Source organism: Arvicola amphibius, chromosome 15 (genome assembly GCF_903992535.2).
Source record: "Arvicola amphibius chromosome 15, mArvAmp1.2, whole genome shotgun sequence".
Classification (NCBI taxonomy): domain Eukaryota; kingdom Metazoa; phylum Chordata; class Mammalia; order Rodentia; family Cricetidae; genus Arvicola; species Arvicola amphibius.
Window position 1 is genome coordinate 5,784,103 of NC_052061.1, and position 22,147 is coordinate 5,806,249.

A 22,147-nucleotide genomic window follows, 5' to 3' on the forward strand; every position below is an offset into this window, starting at 1 on the left:
ACTGCTCTAGCAGTGGGCAGTTGGTGTGTTGATAGACCTAGGAAGAAGGCAGTATGTGAACTCATGGAAAAGAGGAAGGAGTGTGTCTGCCCAGTTAGGAGTAGTAGGCAGGGTCCTGAGGGCCCCTGGATGGGTGGAATACCATGGAAGGGTTTTGCGTAAGGTTGGTAGGTAGAGAGGAGTGGATTGGTAGATCTCCAAAGTCACTTTTGAAAACAAGGCCATGGTTATTTATAGCCATATTGGTCAGTAGCTAAAGTAGTAAAAAGGAAAATCACTTGAGTAGAGGACTCAAGGATGGAAGAGGCTGAATGCTGGATGATTAAGTCCCGTGGGTTCTGAAGTAACTGGAGTTGGGGAGACAACGTGGTTGAGGAAGGACCATCACCAGGAGAGTGGTAGGTGTCTGTGTATTAGAGCTACAAAAGTCTAGCTACAAAAGTCTGCCAGCATTTAGATCTGGCTAGGGGGAAGTAGAAGTCAGTAATAGTAGGAAAACTAGTCATTCTGGTGAATTCTCACAAATATGTGAAAGAACAATTGAATATGTTCCTGTCCTTTCCTGTGGTCTTTTTGACAGCTCCTGCCTTCGTTCTTGGCTAGAACAAGACACGTCCTGTCCGACGTGCAGAATGTCTCTTAATATTGCGGATGGCAGTCGTGCCAGGGAAGACCATCAAGGAGAGAACTTGGATGAGAACTTGGTCCCTGTGGCAGCTGCAGAAGGCAGACCTCGCTTAAACCAGCACAATCACTTCTTCCACTTTGATGGTAAATTGTCTCCAACCTCCAGAGCTCTCTGTGAGATTTCTTTCCTAAAATGAAATTGTTAGTATTATAAAATGCCCTCTTTATTATTATATTATAAAAAACTTATTTACAAGCCAGGCGGTGATGGCGCACGCCTTTAATCCCAGCACTCGGGAGGCAGAGGCAGGCGGATCTCTGTGAGTTCGAGGCCAGCCTGGTCTACAAGAGCTAGTTCCAGGACAGGCTCTAGAAACTACAGGGAAACCCTGTCTCGAAAAACCAAAAAAAAACCCAAAAAACAAAAAAACTTATTTACAGTATTATAAACTGGCCTAATACTAGATGAATTTAGTATTACTTTTGAAACATCTTTTCATTACATTCATTTATTCTGTGTGCATGTTTGTGGTACATGTGTACATATACTCCATGACCTGTGGAGGTCAGGGAAGATAGTTAAAGTTGGTTCTATTCTTGTGTCATATGGATCCTGGGGAGTAAATTTGGTTTGTCAGACTTAGCAACAAGTGCTTTTACCTACAGGGCTATCTTGCCCCTTTAGTATTACATTTTAATTTCCTTTATTTGGTTTTTATTACTTTTTTTCCATGTATCCTAGACTGGCCTTGAATTTAGGATAGCTTTGCCTCAACCTCCTTAGAGTTAGGATTACAGGCTTGTATGAGCCTGCCTGGCTTATACTTCAATTAAAAGTGTTCAGGATAGAAAGAACTGAGGGGTTATTCTGTGCCATTAAGAAGTGGGCTGAGGTGATGTAGAGGTAGTGAAACTGGATTAAGTTTACCTTCAAGGAACCCACATAACCAGTTTAATAGTTAGCCTTTGCTAATAATTGTTTATTGTGTGGTGTATAAGCATGTGATGAAGGCCCCTTGAGTTGGTCCTCAGGGAGTGCCGTAGGTGGAGTAAGAGCTGGGGTCCCGTTTCTTTGTTCTTAAAGCATGACTGTTCTTCAGTATGCATTCTGAGGTCCTGGGCATTGTATGGGGGCGCTGATTATCTTTCCTGGATTCACACGCACCCAGTGGATAGTGAGCCCATCAGTTCCAGTGCCATCTGTTGTGGGAATTCCCATTCTGGAATTTTCTTAGGAGCGGTGCTGTTCAGATTCTGGCTTAAGTCTCTGAAATACAGTGAGAGTATTGGTGCCCCCTGAAAGGCCCACGGGGCGTGGAGGCAGTGTCGAAATGTGTTGGAGGAGGGGCCTCAAGAAGCTGGTTTGGTTCTGTTAAATGTGAAGGGGTAGTAGGCATAGACCTTTAATCCCAGCACTATGAGACAGAGGCAGGCAGATCTCTGTGAGCTGGAGGCCAGCCTGATCTACAGAGTGACTTCAGACCAGTCAGCACTACACACAGAAACCCTGTATCATAAAGAGAGCTGGACCAGGCACAAGTTTGTCCTCTTTCATGTTGGCTTGAGCCCAGGGCCTTACACATGCCATGCAAGTCCTCTATCACTGAGCTGTGTTCCCAGCTCTTTTTCTGCTGTTTCTGGCTCTCATTAAGTTTCCCAAGTCCGGCTAGTCACTTGTTAATTCTCCTGTCTTAGCCTGGCAAGTAGCTAGAATTATAAGCCTTCACCACCAGACTTGACTTACTAGTACAGCTTCTGAAATGTGTTAGCAGATCTTGGAGATAGAGCCTGGTTCTATAAGCTGTCATTTTATTAATTGCTATCACTACAAATGTAGTCAAACAGAGTCACTTTGTCCTTTGGGTGTTACTGAAATAAACAACCAATTTGCTGCTACTTGGTTGGGAAGGACTGAAGCAGCCCTATCATTTGAAACTTGATATTGAATCGTCTCGTAGCTCCCCTCTCCTAAAATGACAGAAACAGCACCATCATGATTGTGTTACCCCACAAATCTACTATTGTAGAATTTTTGAGTTTTTTGGTTTTTTTTGAGACAGGGTTTCTCTGTAGCTTTGGAGTCCGTCCTGGAACTCACTCTGTAGATCAGGCTGGCCTCGGACTTACAGAGATCTGCCTGTCTTTGCCTCTCAAGTGCTGGGATTAAAGGTGTGCACCACCACTGCTCGGCTATTTTTTTTAACTTTTAATCTGAAAACTAAGGTAACTCCTCTCTTACCCCCCAAGACATTGTCTCATTGTGTGGCTCTTGCTGACTTGGGATTCAGAATTCACAGAGGTCCCCTCTGTCTTCCGAGTGCTGGGATATAAGACGTGTACCAGGGACTGGAGAGTTGGCTGTCCAGAATGGTTAAGAGCGCTGGCTGTTTCTCCAGAGGACTGGGGTTGGTTCCTGGCCCCCATATGGTGGTTTAGCACTGTCTGTAGCTCCAGTTCCAGGGGATCACCCTCTTTTTGGCTCTGCAGGTATTGCATACCTGCATGGTACAGACATACAGGGAGGCGAAACACCCATATACCTAAAAAAAAAACATGCCCCACAGTGTTCAGACCAAGGTCAAATCTTTAAATCCTATTAAGCAGAAAATACTTCATGAAGTATTGTGAAAGCGATTCCCCCACGTTAGCAGTATTTTATGCTGGGTGGAAGAAGGGCATGAAACTCAGCTGTTGTAGCAGTTCCTGAGTCAGGGGAGCCTTTCTTAGATTCTGTGCTGAGAATGGATTAAGGTGGGATAGCTGCTTGGCTTCACATTTGCCATGTCATTAACCTGTGTGATCTTGGATGTGTTATATGATTGCTCAGTGCCTTGGACCAGAGACCAAGGTTGAGGCCTAGAGTCACATCTCTGAGAGGAATGGGAGGCCCGTGTAGGTTTTCATGAGGACAAGAAGTGAGTACAGCACTTGACAGAAAGGCCTGGTAGAAAGGAGCCTGCAGTGAGTGGCGACTGACTGTCAGTAGAGGGACTGAACACATGGACGACATGGGAGCAGGCACCAGGGCACTAATTGTTGTGCTGGATTCTGATTTGTTTTAGGGTCCCGGATTGCGAGCTGGCTCCCGAGTTTTTCAGTTGAAGTGATGCACACTACCAACATTCTTGGTATCACGCAGGCGAGCAACTCACAGCTGAATGCCATGGTAAGAGCTCCTGACTGCTGCTGAGAACTAGTGCGTGGTCTGGAGGGCCCGAGTGCTCTGGGACACATGGCTGTGCAGTGTGTGTGACCCTGAGAGTTTCTCTCTTGCCGAGGAGGACAGCAAAGATTTCAGCAGCCACCTCTTTCTTTCTGTTTCCTTCTCTCTCTTCTCTCCCTCTGTCTCTTCCCCATCCCTCCCTCTCTTTACAGGATGTTGAATCCAGGGCCTTGCATTTGCTTAGCAAACGTGCTACCACTGAGCTTTATACTTGGTGTCTTTCAAGAGTTGTGCTTTCTGGTGGGGGAGGCAGCCTATAGACACAATAAGCTTATATGTTGGTGGTGACTAATGAATGCTTAGGCAGCTGAAACTAGTCTGAAAATTTGCTGTCATTTTACTTCTGTGGCAGATAATCTACGCTTTAATGTGCACTACTAGATTGACTTAACTGTGACCTAAGCCTACTTTGAGACTACTTGATTTAAGCAAAAAATTCAGACAGAATAAGTCCTTAGAATTAGAAGGCATAAGTCCGTTAGTCTTCCTTTTCTTCTTCAGTGGTGTATCGGCTATACTGGGTCTGGGTTTTCCATATAACCTTTAGGATCACTTTGTCTTTCTATATAAAAAGCTTGCTGGGATTTTAACTGAGATTACATTAATTCTATAAGTCAAGTTGGGAGGAACTGACAGACATCCGCCTGCCTCTGCTGGGATTATAAATGTGGACCACCATGCCTGGCTACCTTATTTTTTGTCAAAGGAAGTTCTTTTTTATTCTTTTCTTTTCTCTCCCTCCCCTCCTCCCTTCCTCCGTTCTTCCTTCTTTCCTTTCTTTTGAGACAGTCTATTTAGTCATGGCTGTTCTAGAACTAGTAAAATAGGCTAGTTTTAAACTCATAGAGATCCTCCTTCCTCTGCTTTCTAGGTGCTGGAGTTAAAGGCATGTGCTACCATACCAGGCCAAAGGAAGTTATTCTCCTTTGTGTGTGTGTGTATGTGTGTGTGCGCGCGCGTGCGCGCGCGCGCGCAGGTGATCATGCTATTACTGTCTTCTTCCCCTGAAGCAGGGCCTCAGAACCTGGAGTTAGGCTCGCAACTACTGAGCACTAGTGAGCCTCTGTCTCTGCCCCCTTATAGTACTGGGATTACAGACATGTAATTGGCCATGCCTGTCTTTTTAAAAAATGTATTATTATTTCTTAACTGTTATTGATTCTTTTTGGAGTTCCCATTATATATACTGATCCCACTCATCTATCTCCCCATCCCCTCGCATCTGCCCTCTGCCCTTATAACCTCCCCCAAAAAACCAAGTGAAATTTAAAAGAAAAACCAAAAAAGCAAACCAAAAATAAAAAGAGAAAGAAAGAAAGGAAGGAAGGAAGAAAGAAAGAAAGAAAGAAAGAAAGAAAGAAAGAAAGAAGAAAGAGGAAGGAAGGAAGGGTGAGTGGTCAGTTGAATCTCACAGTCTGCCCTTCAGTCATCTTTACTTGCACGTGTTTACTGCCAGTCATTGGTCTGGCTTGATGCCTCTGGCTTCTGCTACCCCACTGGTAATGGGCTCTCACTGGGGCTCCTCTTGGCTATCATGTTGTTGTCCTGTGCCATGGAGATCCTGCTGTTTTGGATCCATAGGTTTGTCCCCTTCACATGTTCCAACAGTTAATAGATGAGGCGGATGTTGGGGTGGGCCAACCCACAGCCCTGGTTCTGGTCTTGGGTGGTGGTTGGGTTGGTCAACCTGCCAACTTTCTGTCATCATCACTCCCTGGGTGAGCTTTCCAGCCTCGGGCTAGCTCCTAATGTAGCCCATAGCAAAGAGCGGGGCCAGTTGTCCTGCTCGTAGGTCCCAGATCTGGGTCACCCACACACACTACCAGGGCAGCTCTACTGTTTTGCCCATGTGAGGTGCAGGGCTTTCTCTCCGGATTGATGTAGGGAGCATACGAGAGGGTGTGTGTGGGGTCAGCTCTGCTGCCCTCAGGCCCTCAGGGTCGGCTCACTTGAGTCCCTGACAGCAGGGTCAGTTCTGGTGTGCTGGGGTGAGTGGGGGCAGGCTAACTCTCCCATTTCTCTCACCCATGCCATGGGCTAGGTCAGCCCTCCTGCTTTCACACCCTCAGGGTCGGCTCACCTGTGTCCCTGACCATAGGGTCAGCTCTCGTGTGCTGCCTAGGTGAGGTGCATGTCTGGTAAGGGATGGGCCATCTTTCCTGAGTGTGTGCCGGTGGGGTGGGAGGGAAGCAGCGCTCCCCTGAGGGGTGGGGCCAGCTCTCCTGCTGCAGTATCCATTGAGGGGCAGACTGCTATCCCAGGGCCAGTGAAGGGCAGGGCTGGCTCAGCACAGCATGGTTCCAATGACCCCCTGTGCTAACATGGGCTTTGGGCATAAACCCCAGACTCCAGCTACAGTAGGACCACAGATACAGACATGGCCCTTGACAGCAGCTTGGGCCTGAATGACACCATGCCCCAGTGGCAGAATTGACCACCCAGAGCAGTATGGCCCTCAGACACCAACCTGGTGTTAGGTGGCTGACAGACCCTGGTCATCCACACAGTCCTTGATGGTGGCAGGGACCATGGACATCACCATTGGCTACTGCGGGACTGTGGACCCAGATGTGACCCTAGGCTCAGATGCCTCCGTGGCCCCAGGCAGAAGCACAGGCCAGACAGATCAAAATGGCCTCATATGCCTGCTTTTGATGTGGTTGTTAGGATCCGAATTCTGATCCCTATGCTTGTGCAGCCAGTGCTTTCACCCCAGCTCATCACCCAGTCCCCCCCCTCTTCAGTGTTGACGTATAATCTATCAGGGCGCACAGTTCGAGGTTGCTTTCGTTTGTTTCTTGGATTTTTGTTTTTGTTTGTTTGCTTTTGTTGTTGCCTTTCCTTCAGTTCTTTCACTTACTCTGGCGTGTTTAGTTTCTGAAGAGAAATCGGGCCTAGTGCTTATCTTTGCTTCTCTAGGGAAGCTGTGTTCCCTTTGGCTTCTTACATGGGTTTTGATTCAATTCCCTTTGATTTTCTGTAGCTTGAAAATGATTTGTCTGGATGGTTTTTATTTATTTTATTATTTCGCTTGTTTTTGGGCAAGTTTCCAGCTTAGTGTTCTGGGAGCTCCTGGACTGTGACTTGGTGCCTGACATTGATTGGGGATTCTGCTTCTTTGTCTGAGTATTTCTCTGTTCCTTGCTTTTTCCTCTTTGGGTGTTGACCCTGCATGTTTTCACCCTCTGCACTTGTCTTCAGATATTCTGCTGCTATTTCCGGTCTTGTTTCTCTGTCTTTGGGGTTCGACATCTTGCAGTACCCTCAAGCCCAGAGGTTCTTCCTGCAGTTGAGACAAGCCTGCATTTCTGCTTTAGTGGGCTTGCTTGCTAGCTTTGCCTTTGGCTCCTCTGCAGGGCTTCTGGGTGTTTTGCCCACCTTGTTCATTTGTATTTTCATGCTGTGTAGTTAGCATACACACTAAGGGCCCTAATGAGTAGTCAGTATAGTCTTTAATTTAATTCCCAGTCGGGGCATCCCTGTCATGTTCTTCAGATTGTGAAGTTGTTGAGTTTCTATTTTTCCCCATGATGCTCTGTGCTAATGTGAGAAGTTGAACTTCATGAAGTTGTCTAGGGATCAGGTCCTTAACTGGTGAGCCAGAGGCAGGATATGGATGTTCCAAATGCTTCTCAGCCTCTTGTCCACTTTTAGGAGAGAGAGAGTGACTAGGGAGGCCTGGAGTTAGAATTAGGAAAGTAGAGCCAGGAGGAGATGGGTATTTTTTGTCCCTAGGTCATCTGGACTCTGAGCAGCCTAGCCTAGCAGAGTGGGCTAAGAGTTCTCCTGAGAGCAGACCTTGTTAAGAAAAAAGTGCCCTGGTGAGTTTCTTCCTTCCTTCCTGGAAGCAGGAAGAGACGTTTCTCAGCTATTTCGTGTAGGACCCTGGCGAAGCTCCCAGGGGTTAATCCTGGATGTTACTGTGTGTGAGGACTCCTTCTTCCCTCCCCCATGCCTCTGCTTCCCCCTCTACTTTCTCCATCTCTCTGCATGCTGGAGGCTTTGTGCCTGCTGGGCAAGTGTTTTCCTTAAACACTGCACCCTTGGCCCTTGCTTACCTGCTTTATATTGTATGTAGTTATTGTACTTAGTGTATATTGTTTTTTATATTAGTAATAGCTTTCTTTTTATTTTAGACAAAAAGGGGAAATGTAGTGGCATTTCATTTGTATTTTAATAAATAAAACTTGCCTGAAGATAAGAAAAGTAAAACAGCCACACTGGCCAACCTTACAGAGCCAGTAGCAATGACAACACCTTTAATCCCAGTAGCCACACTAGCTTGCCATAGAAACCAGGTGATAGTGATGCACGCCCTTAATCCCAGAACTAGAGAGGATTATAAACCGGAGGAGACAGCTATCAGGCTCAGTCTCATTCTGAGGTTTCCTGGAGGAAGGATCACCATTTTTGCTTTGAGGTTGAAGTAAGAGTCAGTGAGTGGCTGCTTTGCTTTCCTGATCTTCAGGTTGAACCCCAATATCTGTCTTCAAGTTTGTTAATCGTGTTTCTGATCTCTAGTCTAGGTTGGCTTGAAGTCATGAACCTCCTGCTTCAGCCGTGGGCTATTTTTAGGAAGAATGACTGACTAGGAATGCTCTTTGGATAAGCAGAGGTTGAAGGCACAAAACCTCTAGAAACACTGACTGTAAGGGTAGCATCCTTCAGGTGGAGGGTGGGGTTGGCGTGGAGCAGGGGAGAGGGCCTCACTAAGAGAAAGGTGTGGATAGAGCTGCAGACAAGGTTCTGGGGTTTGGGTGAAAAGAAAAGGTTGATTGGGTCGAAGCAGTAGGAAGGTGGTAGAAGCAATATGAATGTACCACGATGTACAGGGAGAGGAAGTGTAGCGTGCCTGTGGTGGGGTAATGTTCTGTCTTAAAGTAGTGGTGATTCTGGCCCTTGCTACACTGTAGACAGACTTGAGGTCAGTGTGCCAGGGACAAACAGACAGGTTTGTAAGTGGTTTTTGGTCACAGCCAACATAGGAAATGGAGATGTGGCTCCTGCTGGCTCCTCTTGCTCCTGCTTTCTCTCTGAGATCACCACCATGATAGGTGTGGGTTCTCTGGAGTTGGATGGCCTTGGATGGCCACTGGGAGGCTCTTGGCAGGCTACAAGCCTAGGGTGTGAGCCTCCTGAGAGGGAGTGGCCTAAAAGCTAGGCAGGCCCTATCTGTTCTTTAGTTCTTTCAATGGTCTGAGTTAGTTAGCACAGCTAACTTACTGGAACCATGCATTTTTAATTAAAATCTAATATTTAACTAGATTTTTCTATTAGAAAGCTTTAGTCTAAAAAAATTAACCCAGCTTTGTTTTTCATATATATAAACATATCTATATGCGCAAACACACACACACATTTATTTAATTGGGGGTGGAGAGCCATGTGAGGAGAGAATAATTTAATCTGCTTGTAGAGACTCTTCCCACTTAGCTTTGGCTAGATGGGGTAACAGTGTTCTCTTTACAAACAGTAAAGGGTCTGCAATGATGTGGAGTCTTGGGACTCCAGCACTGAACATCTGGCCTTTGTCTACCCCCATGGCTCAGAAAAGCTCTGGACAGCTTGACCTGACCTTTCTTTCAAGCTGTAGTTCTTACTGCGGTTTGGCTCTGTTATACCCCAGTCGTTCCCCTTTCTGCCTGCTTCCCTTTTGCTTTCTCTCCCTTGTTTTCCTCTCTTACTCTGTAAATTATGGAGATTTTTCACAATCGAAACCTAGAACATAAATATTTCTAAATCATGTATGTGTAAAACACTCTGACACATACACACATTTTGGGGCACTTAGATTGAAGTATGGGCAGAGTTGGGCCTTTGTCTCCCCTTCCTACACACACATGCCTAAAACCCCAAGTGTTTTCTGAGATGAATCTAGAGTATAGTTTGAAAATTACAGTTCTAAGACAGTACTCGATAGTTTCATAATCCAAGTATGTAGCTGGGTATAAAAGAATTTATATTATTTAATTTTATTTTTCTAAGTTACAATATAATTTACATACAGCAAAAATGCACCAGGCTGTGGTAGCGCACACCTTTAATCCCAGAACTCGGGAGGCAGAGGCAGGCGGATCTCTGTGAGTCTGAGGCCATCCTGGTCTACAAGAGCTAGTTCCAGGACAGGCTCCAAAGCTTCATCTGGCTTTCAAGTCAGCTTCTTTCACATTGCATAATGGTCATGAATACTATAATGCTGGATCTGAATATTGAACTTTAAAATGATCCTTTCTATATACAGTACATGTAAGCAAATACTGGCACACATAAAATTAAAATCTTTTAAATGATTCCTTTTAAAACCAGAAGATTCTACTTGTGCCTGTCTTGGGATCTCACTAGATTCCTCGATGCTCTTGATTTTGGAATTGATGCTGCTCTAGTGCGCTAGTCCTGAAACAATGGGAAGACAGTGGTGTGCAGGGAACGTGCTGAGCCAAGTGAGCTTTACCTGTGCTTTCAAGATACATTGTCAACCTGTGTGTCCAGGGCCTGCCAGGCACACTGACTTCTGCCAAGAATGACCTCTGCTGTGGGATCTTTGTATTCTTCCAGGCACATCAGATTCAAGAGATGTTCCCCCAGGTCCCATACCACCTTGTGCTCCAGGACCTCCAGATGACACGCTCCGTGGAAATAACAACAGACAACATCTTAGAAGGACGTATTCAAGTACCTTTCCCCACACAGGTAGAACTGGGGTTTTATACATGATATGTATTTTGTTTTACAAAGATTTAATTCTAATACTTAGATATTACTTATGATTTGTGGAAGGATTTCTGTAAAGTTCATTTTGTAAACTTTGTTTTGTTTAAATGCTGCATGAGAACAGACCCACTAAAGATAAATACAGATATTGAGTAATTTTTGCACAGAAACATGCCCAGAGCAGCCTGGCAGCCTTGCTTCAGGTCTGTAAGGGAATGCCATTGGCTCCTGTCAAAGGCCGGCGTCTGTTTCTGTTAAGAGCAAAGAATGAATATTGAAGCTCAGCTTATTCCACAGTTTGTTGCAACTGAAGCAGCCACTGCAGTGAGAGTATGTTAAGCATACTCTCCAGCCGACCAGGAGACTAACTGTAGTGACTGCGGCATAGCGCCTTAGGAAGGTTAATGAGGAAACCAAAACCGTGCTGACTCTGTATGGTTGACGTTTGCCGTTGCTTTTGTTGTGCAACTGCTGCTCTTGAGCGGGGAGCTGAAGGTTTAACCACTCTCAAACCTGGATCTCAGATGTGGGCTTCTGAGGGCTTGGTCCCATCTTTCAAGCTGTGAGCTATGTTGAGAACTGTTGTGCCCTCTGTGTTCTGGGTTTTCCTGTGCCTGTTCCTTCATTCTGACTGACCACTGTGTTTGCTTTCAGAGGTCAGAGAGCCTGAGGCCTGCACTAAACAGCCCAGTGGAAAGGCCTAGCACTGATCAGGAGGACGGGGAAGCCTCTGTTCAGGTGAGGTCAGCTTACTATAGACTGTAGTGTGGCCCTGGGTGTTAGTGACCTTCACCTTGCTGTTTGCAGAACGGCTTAAGGGAGGAACTTTTTCTTTTGACTGACAGTTTGAGAAGGTTTCAGTCTGTTGTAGTGGAGAAGGTGGGGTGGAGTAGTTGAGTTCATGGTGACAGAATCTTGTGATAGAGGAAATTTATATCACCACAGGCTAAAAAGCAGGGAGCAGGCAGAAACAGACTGGGTATCATCTGCAAATTTCCCTGCTAGCCCCACTGTTAGAGTTAACACGTTCATATCTACATCTGGAGCAGGCCATGGTGGTGCATTCCTGTAATCTCAGTTCTCAGGACCCTGAGGCTGGAAGTAGCCTGTAGTGAGACCCTATCTCAGAAAACACTGGACTGTACGTCATTTGAAAACTGTTGCGTGACTTTTGAAAAGGGGTCAACTTCTGCATTTTTAGATTTTGGACAGTTAGCAGAACTGTGCACATGAGACTGACTGCCTTGGGGCCATGTGAGGGAGCAACATGCTTGATTTCTCTTCAGTTCCCCAACTGTTTTCAGAGTTAGCAGAAAGATTATATATATTAGTGTAATGAAAGCAAGGGATTTATAGGAACTTTGCCAAGCCCAGAAAATGCAAAGTCCTTGGCCAATAGTTCATTAAGATGTCAGCCTGATAAATGGCTATGGTCATACATAACTCGACCAGATCAGTTACACTTGCTTTATTACACATACCCTTTCGGCTTCTGCTTAAACCTAAGGCTTGGGGTCATTGCTGCAGAGGTGGACGTGGAGTCACTGGACCCTTAGTCATCTGTTCCTCTTCCCGGTGTAGCTGACTGAATCACTAGAGCAAAACCAAGAGCAAGAGGCCCATGTCCACCCGGGTTTCACAGTAGTAGTTATTTGCTCCGTAGGTGGTGGTGAGCCTGTCCTTGTGAGTCTGTCCACATGTCCCAGCCCTGAGTGAGACTTGGGGGATGTGGCAGGGCAGGGCTGAGGCAAACTCGGTGCGCTTTGCCTTACTTGCTTTTCCTTGTTCCCTGCTGGCCCCTGTGCTCTTGAGCTCCCTCAAAGTGTTAGTAATGAGGCCTTGTGTCTGTATTGATGTTACTTCTTATGCCCTGGATAGTACCAGAAACCTCATGCGTCCTTCATTTGCATTTGTGTTGGCTCTTTATGACGCCTCTGCCTCTGGAGAGAGGAGAGCACCTCTCCAGTGATCCCTTTGGGCAAGGTCTATGTCTGGCTTTAGGCTGGCTCCCTTCTGTGGAGCTGTCACCTGACCTGAGATGCGAGTTGCGTTCTGTTAGGCATCACACTTGCTCCCTTCACAACCCTGTCTGTTTTTTGGTGACTCCAGCCTGTTTCTTTTAGACTTTGTAGCTGTCAAGTTTCAGTGGGTATGAATGAGGCTGCCCTCAGCGCTCCTATCTTTCATGTTTTATTTCTTCTTACAGTTGAATATTGCCCCTTTCTCTTTTATCCATTAATGAGTATCGAGGTTCTCTTTGTCTCTGTCTCTCTGTATGTGTATTCCTGGTGATGAAACCCAAGGCCTCCCACATGTGACCTAAGTCCTCCCCTGACTTACACCCCCAGCTGTTTTTCCCTATGTGGAGTCAAAGTGTCACTAAGCAGCCCAGCTCGTCTCAGACTTACTATGTGGGCCAAGGTCCATATGGCCGTCTTCAAATCCACTTCTGGACTTGGCTGAAGGCAGAGCTGGGTGGTGAGCTGGCTCTGGCTCCTGTAACCCTGAGTCTGGGAGCAGGAGCAGTGTAGGTGGATTGTACCTGCTTAAGGATGTTTGGATATCTGGGTAGTGTATTGGCTTTTGGAGCTTCAGCCCAAACCAGGGAAATCCTGTTACTTTTTAATGTACAATCTGCTGTGTCTGTTTTCACAAAGGATCCTTTCTGGCTCTTTTCACCTTGAGGACATAAATTTCATGCAGCAGCTTCTTTTTTTTTAAGATTTTTTTAAAAAAATTTATTATACACACACCAGAAGAGGGAACCAGACCTCATTGCAGATGGTTGTGAGCCACCATGTGGATGCTGGGAATTGAACTCAGGACCTGGAAGAACAGCCGGTGCTCTTAACTTCTGAGCCATCTTTCCAGCCCCCTTGTTTAAATTCTTAAGCAGCTGGTAGAATTGAAAAGAAAGTTTTGGGAGTACTGACCAGCAGTTTACCTTGCACTGTTCAAGAGTGTAGGTTGGGAGTGCATATTATGATTCTCATACTGGTAGCCATCTACTGCCTCCACTACAGTGAGCGTCTTAGCATCATGTGAGCCGTGGCAGCTGGCATTCCTCCCCAGAGCCCAAATCTCCTGCTTCGGATCCCTGACTGGCAGAAGGCCCCTGTGGTCCAGCAGAGGCCTGTGCAGAGAAGACCTGGCAAGGGAGGAATCTGCCTGGAAGGGAAAGGCCTGTGCTAACAGCTGCCTCTCTGTCTAGACGGAGCGTGTACCGCTGGACCTCAATCCTCGCCTTGAAGAGGCCTTGGACTTCAGTGAGGTAGAAGTGGAGCCCAGTGAGGTGGACGACTTTGAGGCTCGGGGGAGCCGCTTCTCCAAGTCTGCTGACGAGAGACAGCGCATGTTAGTCCAGCGCAAGGATGACCTCCTGCAGCAAGCCCGGAAGTGAGTTGAGTCTTCAGTCCTAGTCAGCACGCATAGTGACAGGGAAGATGGTAGCTTGGTGCCAGCTGTTCTCGGCCCTCTACAGCAGTTATCTTTCTTCTCTCTAGTTCTCAGAAGGGGCACTGCTAATTTGTGTGACAGACATACAGATGAGAAATTGGTACCTAGGGTGATTAATCCTGCCAGAACCTGGGGTCTGCCTGTAAGACTCCTCCGTGACCACTCTGCCTGGGGCCAGCAATGTGAAGAAAGCACCGGGGTTCCACGAGTTCACTTACAGTTGTTGGCTTCTGGGGCACACAGTGTTCCTTTGGGTTGGTGGAATCTTATGTTCGCTTCTCGAGGTCTGGGCCAGTATTATTCATCCAGGTGGGTTTTGTGCCTTGCACAGACCTGTGGCTGTAAGACCCCAAGCTGCATCTGTGGGAAGGGACTGGGCAGAGAGAGAGCTGAATTGTTATGTGATAGTCCTCTTCCTGGGAAGTAGGCTCGTCCATTGAGTAGTCTGTGCTGTGTCCTCCCCTCCCCATTCTCCCTTTTCATCCTGCTTGGCCCTTCTTTCTTTCTCGCTTCCTCTCTTTTACAGTTTTGCGTTGAGCACAAGGCCTCACACATGCTGAGGAGCCGCACTGACCTTAGCCCACAGGGCAGGGTGCTTTTGTCATGGGATGGTCGTGAGTGACAGCTTTGGGAAGGGGAAACTGACGACAGCGGCATTCTACATCTTCACATCGCTCAGTGTTCTCTTGTGGCCCTCTCATTTCTTCCAGGCGGTTCTTGAACAAAAGTTCTGAAGACGATATGACCTCAGAGAGTCTCCCCTCCTCTGAAGGCACATCCTCTGACCCTGTGACCCTGCGCCGGAGGATGCTGGCGGCTGCTGCTGAGAGGAGACTTCAGAGGCAGCAGACAACCTAGGGCTTTCTCATCTTCCTCAGCCTCCTGCCCAGCCCTGCCGACCGGAAGAGGCCTGTCCCAGTTTTGCCTGCTGTGTGGAGACCTGCGACTGCGTTGCCGCTGCATAAAGCATGTGGTCTAATAGTGTGTGGACAGCTGACAAACTGAACCCTTTGTAATACTTTCTATGTGGCATCTCTCTTCCCCTTAGAAACATTGCACATTTTAACTCTAGGCATGACCTCTTCTGGTGTTGACTGGACAAGCAAAAGGAAGTGGGCACTTGGGCACTGACCTGCCTGCAGCAGGTAGTTTCAGTTTCTGCTTTGGTGTAAGCCATGGCTGATGTTAGTGTCTTTAGCACCACAGCTGGAAGGAAGCATGGGTCCTGGGAAGAGTACATCCCAGCAGCCAGGGGGTGCGCAGCAGGAGACTGACTACACCTGACAGGCCACCCTGTTGTCAGATGCTGTGCTTAGGGAGGCAGCATCCACAGTGTTCCAGAGGCCAGTCCCACAGGCTCCTGGACATAGACCAGCAGGGCATCATGTATAAAGAACCAATTTGGTATCTGGAGCAGAAAGAGAAAGCTCCAGGCTGCAGAATGAGGAGACCTTTTTCTGCCCTTAATATCCAGGACCGACCTGAGCCCCGATCCGCAGCTGGCGTCACTTCTCCCGTTCACTCTGGTGCTCCTGCATCACATAAGCTTGCCCCATGGCCGCCTCCTTTTTCTTCCCAGTCCCTGCTTACTCTAGGCATGGGAAGGGGTGGGCAGCAAGCTTTGGTCGTGGTTTTAATTCCTTGGTCAACCCCATTAGGCTGTGCTAAGCATACAGATTTGATCCTTGGATGGGTTGGGCCTGCAGGCATGGATGGTTTAGAGGACACTGCTGAAGAAAACCTGACGTGTCTTCCTCCCCTGGAGCCCTCCAGTTCCCTGCTTTTGTTCCTGTGGGTCTCACTAAACAAAGGGAAGATGTTGAATAATCCACATGCCTCAAGCGGACTTGGTCCTGGATTTTCTCAAATTCTCCACGTATTTAAGGATTTGAAACATGCAATCATAGGTTACATAGTTTTATGTCCCATTGAATTTTTTTTTAATGTTTCAAAACCTAGTTTTATGGTAGTCCTTTTGGGAAGAATCCAGTATTATCTAAAATTATTGGCAAAGTTGAATGTATTTTGCATACCAGAAAGTTTTTAGAATGTTGACAGGTAATTGAAGAAAGGGTCATAAGTGAATGGGCAAAGATAATTTATTTCAATAAATCTTCCAAAAGCCTTACCTTGAACTGCTGTTAGTTAAATTCCTGTTTTTTTTTAAATTTGTTTTGCTGAGAGCATAGTGATTTGTTTTTATTGTAAAGCAACAATAATAAAAAGCAACCTCTTGTAGTGTGTTGTGTGTAGTTGGAAGCTGAGGCAGCGCTCTTCCTAGGGGTGACTAGAATCCCATCTGCTTTTGTATCTACTGTTTGGGTCTGGGGTGTTTTATAACCCTTTTGAACTGGGAGGGCAGCACTGAGCTTTTCTATGCCTGGTGTTCATGTTCTCTTTCTTTGCTGTACATGGAAGTAAAGGTGAAGCAAATTCCACATACTACTTTCCAGATGTGCGAAAGCGGGAAGTAGCAAATTCCACATACTACTTTCCAGATGTGCGAAGGCGGGAAGTAGCAAATTCCACATACTACTTTCCAGATGTGCGAAGGCGGGAAGTACTTGCAGTCATTTCAGAGGATCACAAACACTGTAGAACATCGGACAGCGTCACATAGCTGAAGATGGTCCAGGGAGAGAAGCCCCAAGTTAATGCTTGATCTGCCCGCTCTGTAGACAACAGTGTGGGTCAAGGGTCAAAGGAAGGTGGTAGAGAAATATCTGGATAATCAAGGATTCTGGGCACCATAGAAGGTGTCCGCCTTTCGTCACTTCTTGGGGACACTGGACAGGTGCTAAGAAAAGGCACTGGTGTGAGACTGGAACTCATCCATTGCTTTCACTGTCCTGTCAGCCAGGTCATTGGCCTCCTGCTCCAAGGAGCTGGGGCATTTTGGGACTCTTTTGTAGTCCTCTGTTTTCCTGACTGGTTATATTTAATTTTTGTTGTCCTTAGTGTTTTTCCTTTAATATTTGAGGCTTTTATGTAGCAGAGAATGGTTATGCAGCTTCGTTTTACTGGTGTTAGTGCGACTCCTGAGTGCTCAGGTAACCTGAACCTGGGCTTCCTGAGCAGTGGAGAGAGTGCTCTTCAGTCCACACATAAGTGAGATGCTCCTTCAGGAGCTGTGTCTGTCCCGGAAGGCTCCCTGTCCTACCTGAAGTTCTGTCTCCCTCTGCTTTCCATTGGGTGTGAAGTGTTTCTGACCCTGGCTGTACGTGGAGTTTGTGCAGTGTTGGTTTGTTAAGGATGTATAGGTTCTGCTCCCATACTTCTTGTACTAAACCCTCTCCCTGTCCTTCCCAAAACCCGCCTCCTGACCTTTCTCCTAAGAAAGGAAGGCCGTGCTGAGGTGTAATCGTGGGTAGAGACTTGCCTAGCATGCACGGCCTCCTCCATTCCATGTCCAGCTAACGGGAAATAGAAAATAAAACGAAAGACTGGCTTTTACCTATCTGTAAAATCCGCCTGCAGGTTGGGAAGTTGGGAAAGAACCTGGTAGGATGTCATTCATTTGAGAGAAACTCAGACCTGTCAGGGACAGTCTTGTTCTTCAACCTTCCATTGGGAGCTTGGTTTGTCTTCTGATACAACAAAGTGTACACGGGGTGTAGGTTGTACAGTCCCTCTGTAGACAGCAGTCTGGGGTGTAGGTAATTGGTAGAGAAAGCACTAGAAAAGAGGTGTGGCGTGGCAGAAGGACTTTCGGGGGGTACCTGTATTTACCAGGTATTTATGAAAACAGGAGCCAGGACTGTTAGCCTTGGTCTGAAACAGTATTGTGCAACCCCCTCCCCCCCGCTTCCCACACACACCATGCTGGAGTCAGACAACCAAAGGCATGTACTATGTGTCGGGGAGAGGCCTTCCTGAGCTGAGAATTTCCATGTGGGGTGCCATTGAGAGAAGAGGTGACTAAACAAACCCCTGTGAGGTTCCCCCCACCGCATTATAGATACAGAGCCCACTTTTTAACGACTGCCCTAATGATTGGTCTGTCGTGTGAGGCATTTTGGTGGGCTCAGTTTCAACCCATTTGCTAGTAGGGCTTTGGCAGAGCCACAGTTAGGGGGTCTAGTGAGACCAGCAGCTGGGGAGCTCAGCCTTCAAGCCAGGCTGTGTGGTCTTGCTTCCCCTGTGTTCCACCTGCTGAGTACCCTGTGCCCAGCTGCAGGACGACAGCAGAGCAAGGAAACCTGAGGCTTTGGTGCAGAACGGGGAGGTGGTTTGACCCTCCTGGAGGGAACGCCCTGGGCACAGAAGACAGAAGAGTGTGGCTTTTCCCTCTGCTTTTCCTGCCCACCAGAAGCAAAACCAGCTCAACTGGAGGAGTTAACTGCCAGAAGGAAGCTGCCCCACTCCCTGCTCTCATTCCTCGGTGTGTGGGGCCAGGGTGGGCAGGAAAGACAGACACTGGGCAGCTTTCCCAGTTACTGGGCTCTGAACTGACTCCCCTGGGTGACCAAATGTTGAGGGGCCTGGAAGAGCATGCGGAAGGATTTCTCCCCACCACCCTCTCAGGGTGTGTGGCCAAGCGTCTCCTTGTCAGAGCGAGCTTGCCCTGGGAACCGTCGTCTGGAAGGCAGAAGGTGAGACACTCAGTACAGACAAACATTCTCTTTATTGAGCTACACATGAATTTCCATTAGAGAAGTAGGCTGGCAGTGTGTCAGGTGTCACAGAAACCCCACCGATTGGGAATAGAAAGGCTTACAAAGACCCGCGGGCTTTTGATTGATTTTTTTTTTAATGTTTTTTCCTTTTTTCAAGTTTTTTTCTGTATTTTTAATTTTTTTTGTGTGTTTTGTCTTTTTGCCTCCGTTTTTGAAATGGCTGTGACTGGTCTTCAGCAAATATTGTCTTAACAGTGAAACTGTGAAGAGGTCTGGGATTAGATACTGGTCAAGTAGAAATGACAGAGGACTGATCATGAAAACTGGCTTTAATGTAAACACTACATTCCATCTTTGAATTTTTTTGTTTTTCTTCCATCTTGTGGCATTTAAAAACTTTTATTTATTTTTTTGTTCTTTTTATCTGCAGCACAAACATCCCAACATGAGAGAGAGCGAACACAGGTCACTGGAACGGAGGAGAGTGGAGAGGGGACACACAGGAGGACGGGCTTCTGCCCAAGGCTGGAGGCTGTGGTGTTAAAGGGGAAAAAAAAAACCAAAAACCACACAACCCCATTCCCCAGATACCAGCAGAGCTGGTCAGTGTGGGATGGGAGTACTCATCAGGACGGAAGGAGAAACCAAAAAGAAACAGCACAAAGGGCGTCTGGGAAGGGGTGGGGCTCCTTGCCTGTCTAGGGCTGGATTTCTATAGATGGCGGGTGTTCTCTGTGGCAACCATACGCCAGAGCTGTGCTTTTTCTCTGTGAACTAGGAATGACTGTGTTTGCAGTTAGGTGGGTGGGCAGGGCAGAGCTGCCACTGCCTGGTGGCATATGAGGTGTCTAGCGATGGGAAGCCTTCTAGAAAGCCTGGCCTGGCTTATTCCCACCAGCCATGGGTGCACAGAAGCCCTGGGAGCACCAGGCCCAGCACTGCCGCTGTCTGCCGGCCCCACTCAGAGCTGGGATGGGCAGGATGTCGGTACTAATGTGTATGATTTTTTTTATTTCAAAATAAAAGGAAATATGAATGATGAGTTTTCCTTTTTTTTAAAGCTACAAAGCACATGAGAAATGTTCTTTTTTAAAAAATCCTTCCAAGTTCTAAATGTAGAGACGCAACTAAAACCGGATTCTACAGCATTCTACAGAAATACACAGCCGCCAGTCACTCTGGGGTCGTAGGTTAGACAGGGGCTTGGTACACAAAGGCTGTGTGTCTTACAAAGGCCAAAGGTCATGCTACCAGGAGATCAACATCAACAGCAAAGAGTCCATGAAGCAGTCTGTAGAGAGAGAGATAGGGCTGGTCTGACCATTTTCTTTGACTTTAAAAACCAACCAACCAACAAACCCTAGAACATTTTAACTACTGCAGGGGTAGGGCAAAGTGGGGTGCCCTTATTAGGGAAGCCCACCTCTGCCTTGTCCCCTGCTTCTGGCCCCGTCTGCCAGTCCAGCCCTCCCCACTCACGCTTGTCCGCGTGCCCTCTCTGAAGGGATCTGGCTTCAACCCTTTTAGGTGGGTCTGGGCAATGGCTCATATGGTTCCTCTCTTCAGCTATTTGAAAAAGCTGACCAGGTCACCCATCTCTCTAATTTTTCTCTGTTCCCATAAATAAAGAAAACTCAGGAGACAGTAAGATTGATCAGAGCAATGATTCTTCTAGATTCTTGAAATAAACAACCACCACCACCACCCAAAAGAGAAGGGTCCTCCGAGTTTCCTGTTGTGGCTGTGGGGGAGGGGGATGTTAGAGTGTTGGCCATTTCTTAAAGGGTTCTGGAATCTGGGCAGCGGCAGGGCAGAGCTGAGCAGCCAGCCTTGTGGTCAGATGTAGAGTAGGGAGTAGGGCAGGCTGGATGAGCAGAACCAGGTCCCCATCTGCCTGCCCTGCTCAAGGAGCGGGTCTCAGAAAGTAAAACTCTGGGGCTGTCCAGAGGACTCCCACCCCAGGCTCCCACCATGCCCTGTGTGAGTGTGTGCACGCACATGTGTGCATGCACATGCGTGCATGCTCATGTGCTATCCCGGGAAAACGGATGAGCTAGGGATGGTGGTCAGTTCTGTCCGTAGCTCTTTCCAGTATTAACTAAAAACAGTTTTCTAATATATACTTGTGTATAGATAAGGTTTTGTTATGCCTCTTTAAAGTTTATTTACCAACTTGTACTGGTTAGTGGTGTGTGTGTGTGTGTGTGTGGTATGTGTGTGTACACGCAAGCTGTTCTGTGAGTGCTGGAATCATTACCAATAGGTCGCTATACAGGACAAGAGGTCAGTACAAGCCGCAGCCCCGGAGGTTGTTGGCAATGATGATGTCGGTGACGGCGTCGAATACCACCTGGATATTATTCGTGTCTGTGGCACAAGTCATGTGACAATAGATTTCTTTGTTGGGTGAGCGGTTTTTGCTTTCAAACTGTGTTTGGATGTAGGCAGCTGCATCTTCATAGGTGTTGGAACCTGTAGGGAGACACAGAGGAATAGGCAGGAGGCCCTAGTGAGAGCTGGGGGCGACAGGGGAGTAGTTGGGGCGTAAATGGGGCGGTGAGAGAGGAAGGAAGAGCAGGGGTGCCACACCCTCCTTCTCCAGGGTAAGGCAGCACTGGAAGGTAAAAACATGAAACCTGGCGTTGCCTGGCTCTGCCTCCTCCGGCTTTTACTTACTGTGTTTAGAAGCGCGATAGCCCTGGGAGGAGCCAGCCACAGAAGACCTCATTTGTTCTATATTAGCAAATCTAGAGGACGTCTCTCTCCATGGCCTAAAGTTGAAAGCCAATCAACCCATGACTCTTTGGTTGTTGTTTTTTTTTTTTTAATATTTATTTATTATGTATACAATATTCTGTCTGCGTGTATGTCTGCAGGCCAGAAGAGGGCTCCAGACCTCATTACAGATGGTTGTGAGCCACCATGTGGTTGCCGGGAATTGAACTCAGGACCTTTGGAAGAGCAGGCAATGCTCTTAACCACTGAGTCATCTCTCCAGCCCCCCTTTTTTTCTTTAAATTTAGTTTTATGTGTATGGATATTCGCCTGCATGCATGTCTGGGTAGTACATGTGTGCTTACATCTGCAGTAGCCAGAAAAGGATGTTGGGGCTCCTGGAACTGGAGTTACAGACAGTTGTGAGCTGCCATGTGGATGCTGGAACCCAAACCCAGGTTCTCTGGAAGAGCAGCAGGTGCTCTGAACCATCTTTCCAGCCCACTGGAGACTTCTTAAGATGTATTTTTATTGATGTGTATGTATATGTGTCTGTGTGAGTATATGTACATGTGAATGCAGGTGCCCATGGAAGTCAGAAGAGGGCTTTTTTGGAGATGGAATTACATGTAGTTTTGAGCCACCTGGTGTGTGCGAGGAGCTGACCTTGGATCCTCTGACAGAGCAGGAAGCACTGTCAATCACTCAGCCCTCTCCGTCTCCAACCCCGCAGTTCTAACAAACCTGTAAATGAAGCCTAAGGAGGATGGCACCAAAGGGTCTTGTGGTACTTTAGGTG

General features: G+C 47.2%; 2 protein-coding genes across 3 annotated transcripts in view; one reads left to right on the plus strand and one right to left on the minus strand.

The window, feature by feature from the left end:
* Amfr (autocrine motility factor receptor) overlaps positions 1-16,255 on the plus strand; it is a 41,321-nt gene extending 25,066 nt beyond the window's left edge. The window contains exons 9-14 of the mRNA XM_038312677.2: positions 581-771; positions 3,690-3,793; positions 10,406-10,540; positions 11,216-11,299; positions 13,773-13,957; positions 14,728-16,255. Of these exons, the coding sequence (XP_038168605.1) occupies positions 581-771; positions 3,690-3,793; positions 10,406-10,540; positions 11,216-11,299; positions 13,773-13,957; positions 14,728-14,875 (847 nt within the window). The 3' untranslated portion in view covers positions 14,876-16,255. The remainder of the gene's footprint in view (positions 1-580; positions 772-3,689; positions 3,794-10,405; positions 10,541-11,215; positions 11,300-13,772; positions 13,958-14,727) is intronic.
* A 3,367-nt stretch (positions 16,256-19,622) lies between these two features.
* Positions 19,623-22,147, minus strand: part of Gnao1 (G protein subunit alpha o1) — a 147,610-nt gene continuing 145,085 nt past the window's right edge. The window contains exons 8-9 of one of the 2 annotated variants that reach the window (XM_038313242.1): positions 20,891-21,105; positions 19,623-19,924 (exon numbers count right to left, since the gene is read on the minus strand). In XM_038313242.1, the coding sequence (XP_038169170.1) occupies positions 20,918-21,105 (188 nt within the window). In that variant the 3' untranslated portion in view covers positions 19,623-19,924; positions 20,891-20,917. Of the gene's footprint in view, positions 19,925-20,606; positions 21,106-22,147 lie in introns of those variants that run through there. The other variant, XM_038313241.1, reaches the window with a different exon arrangement.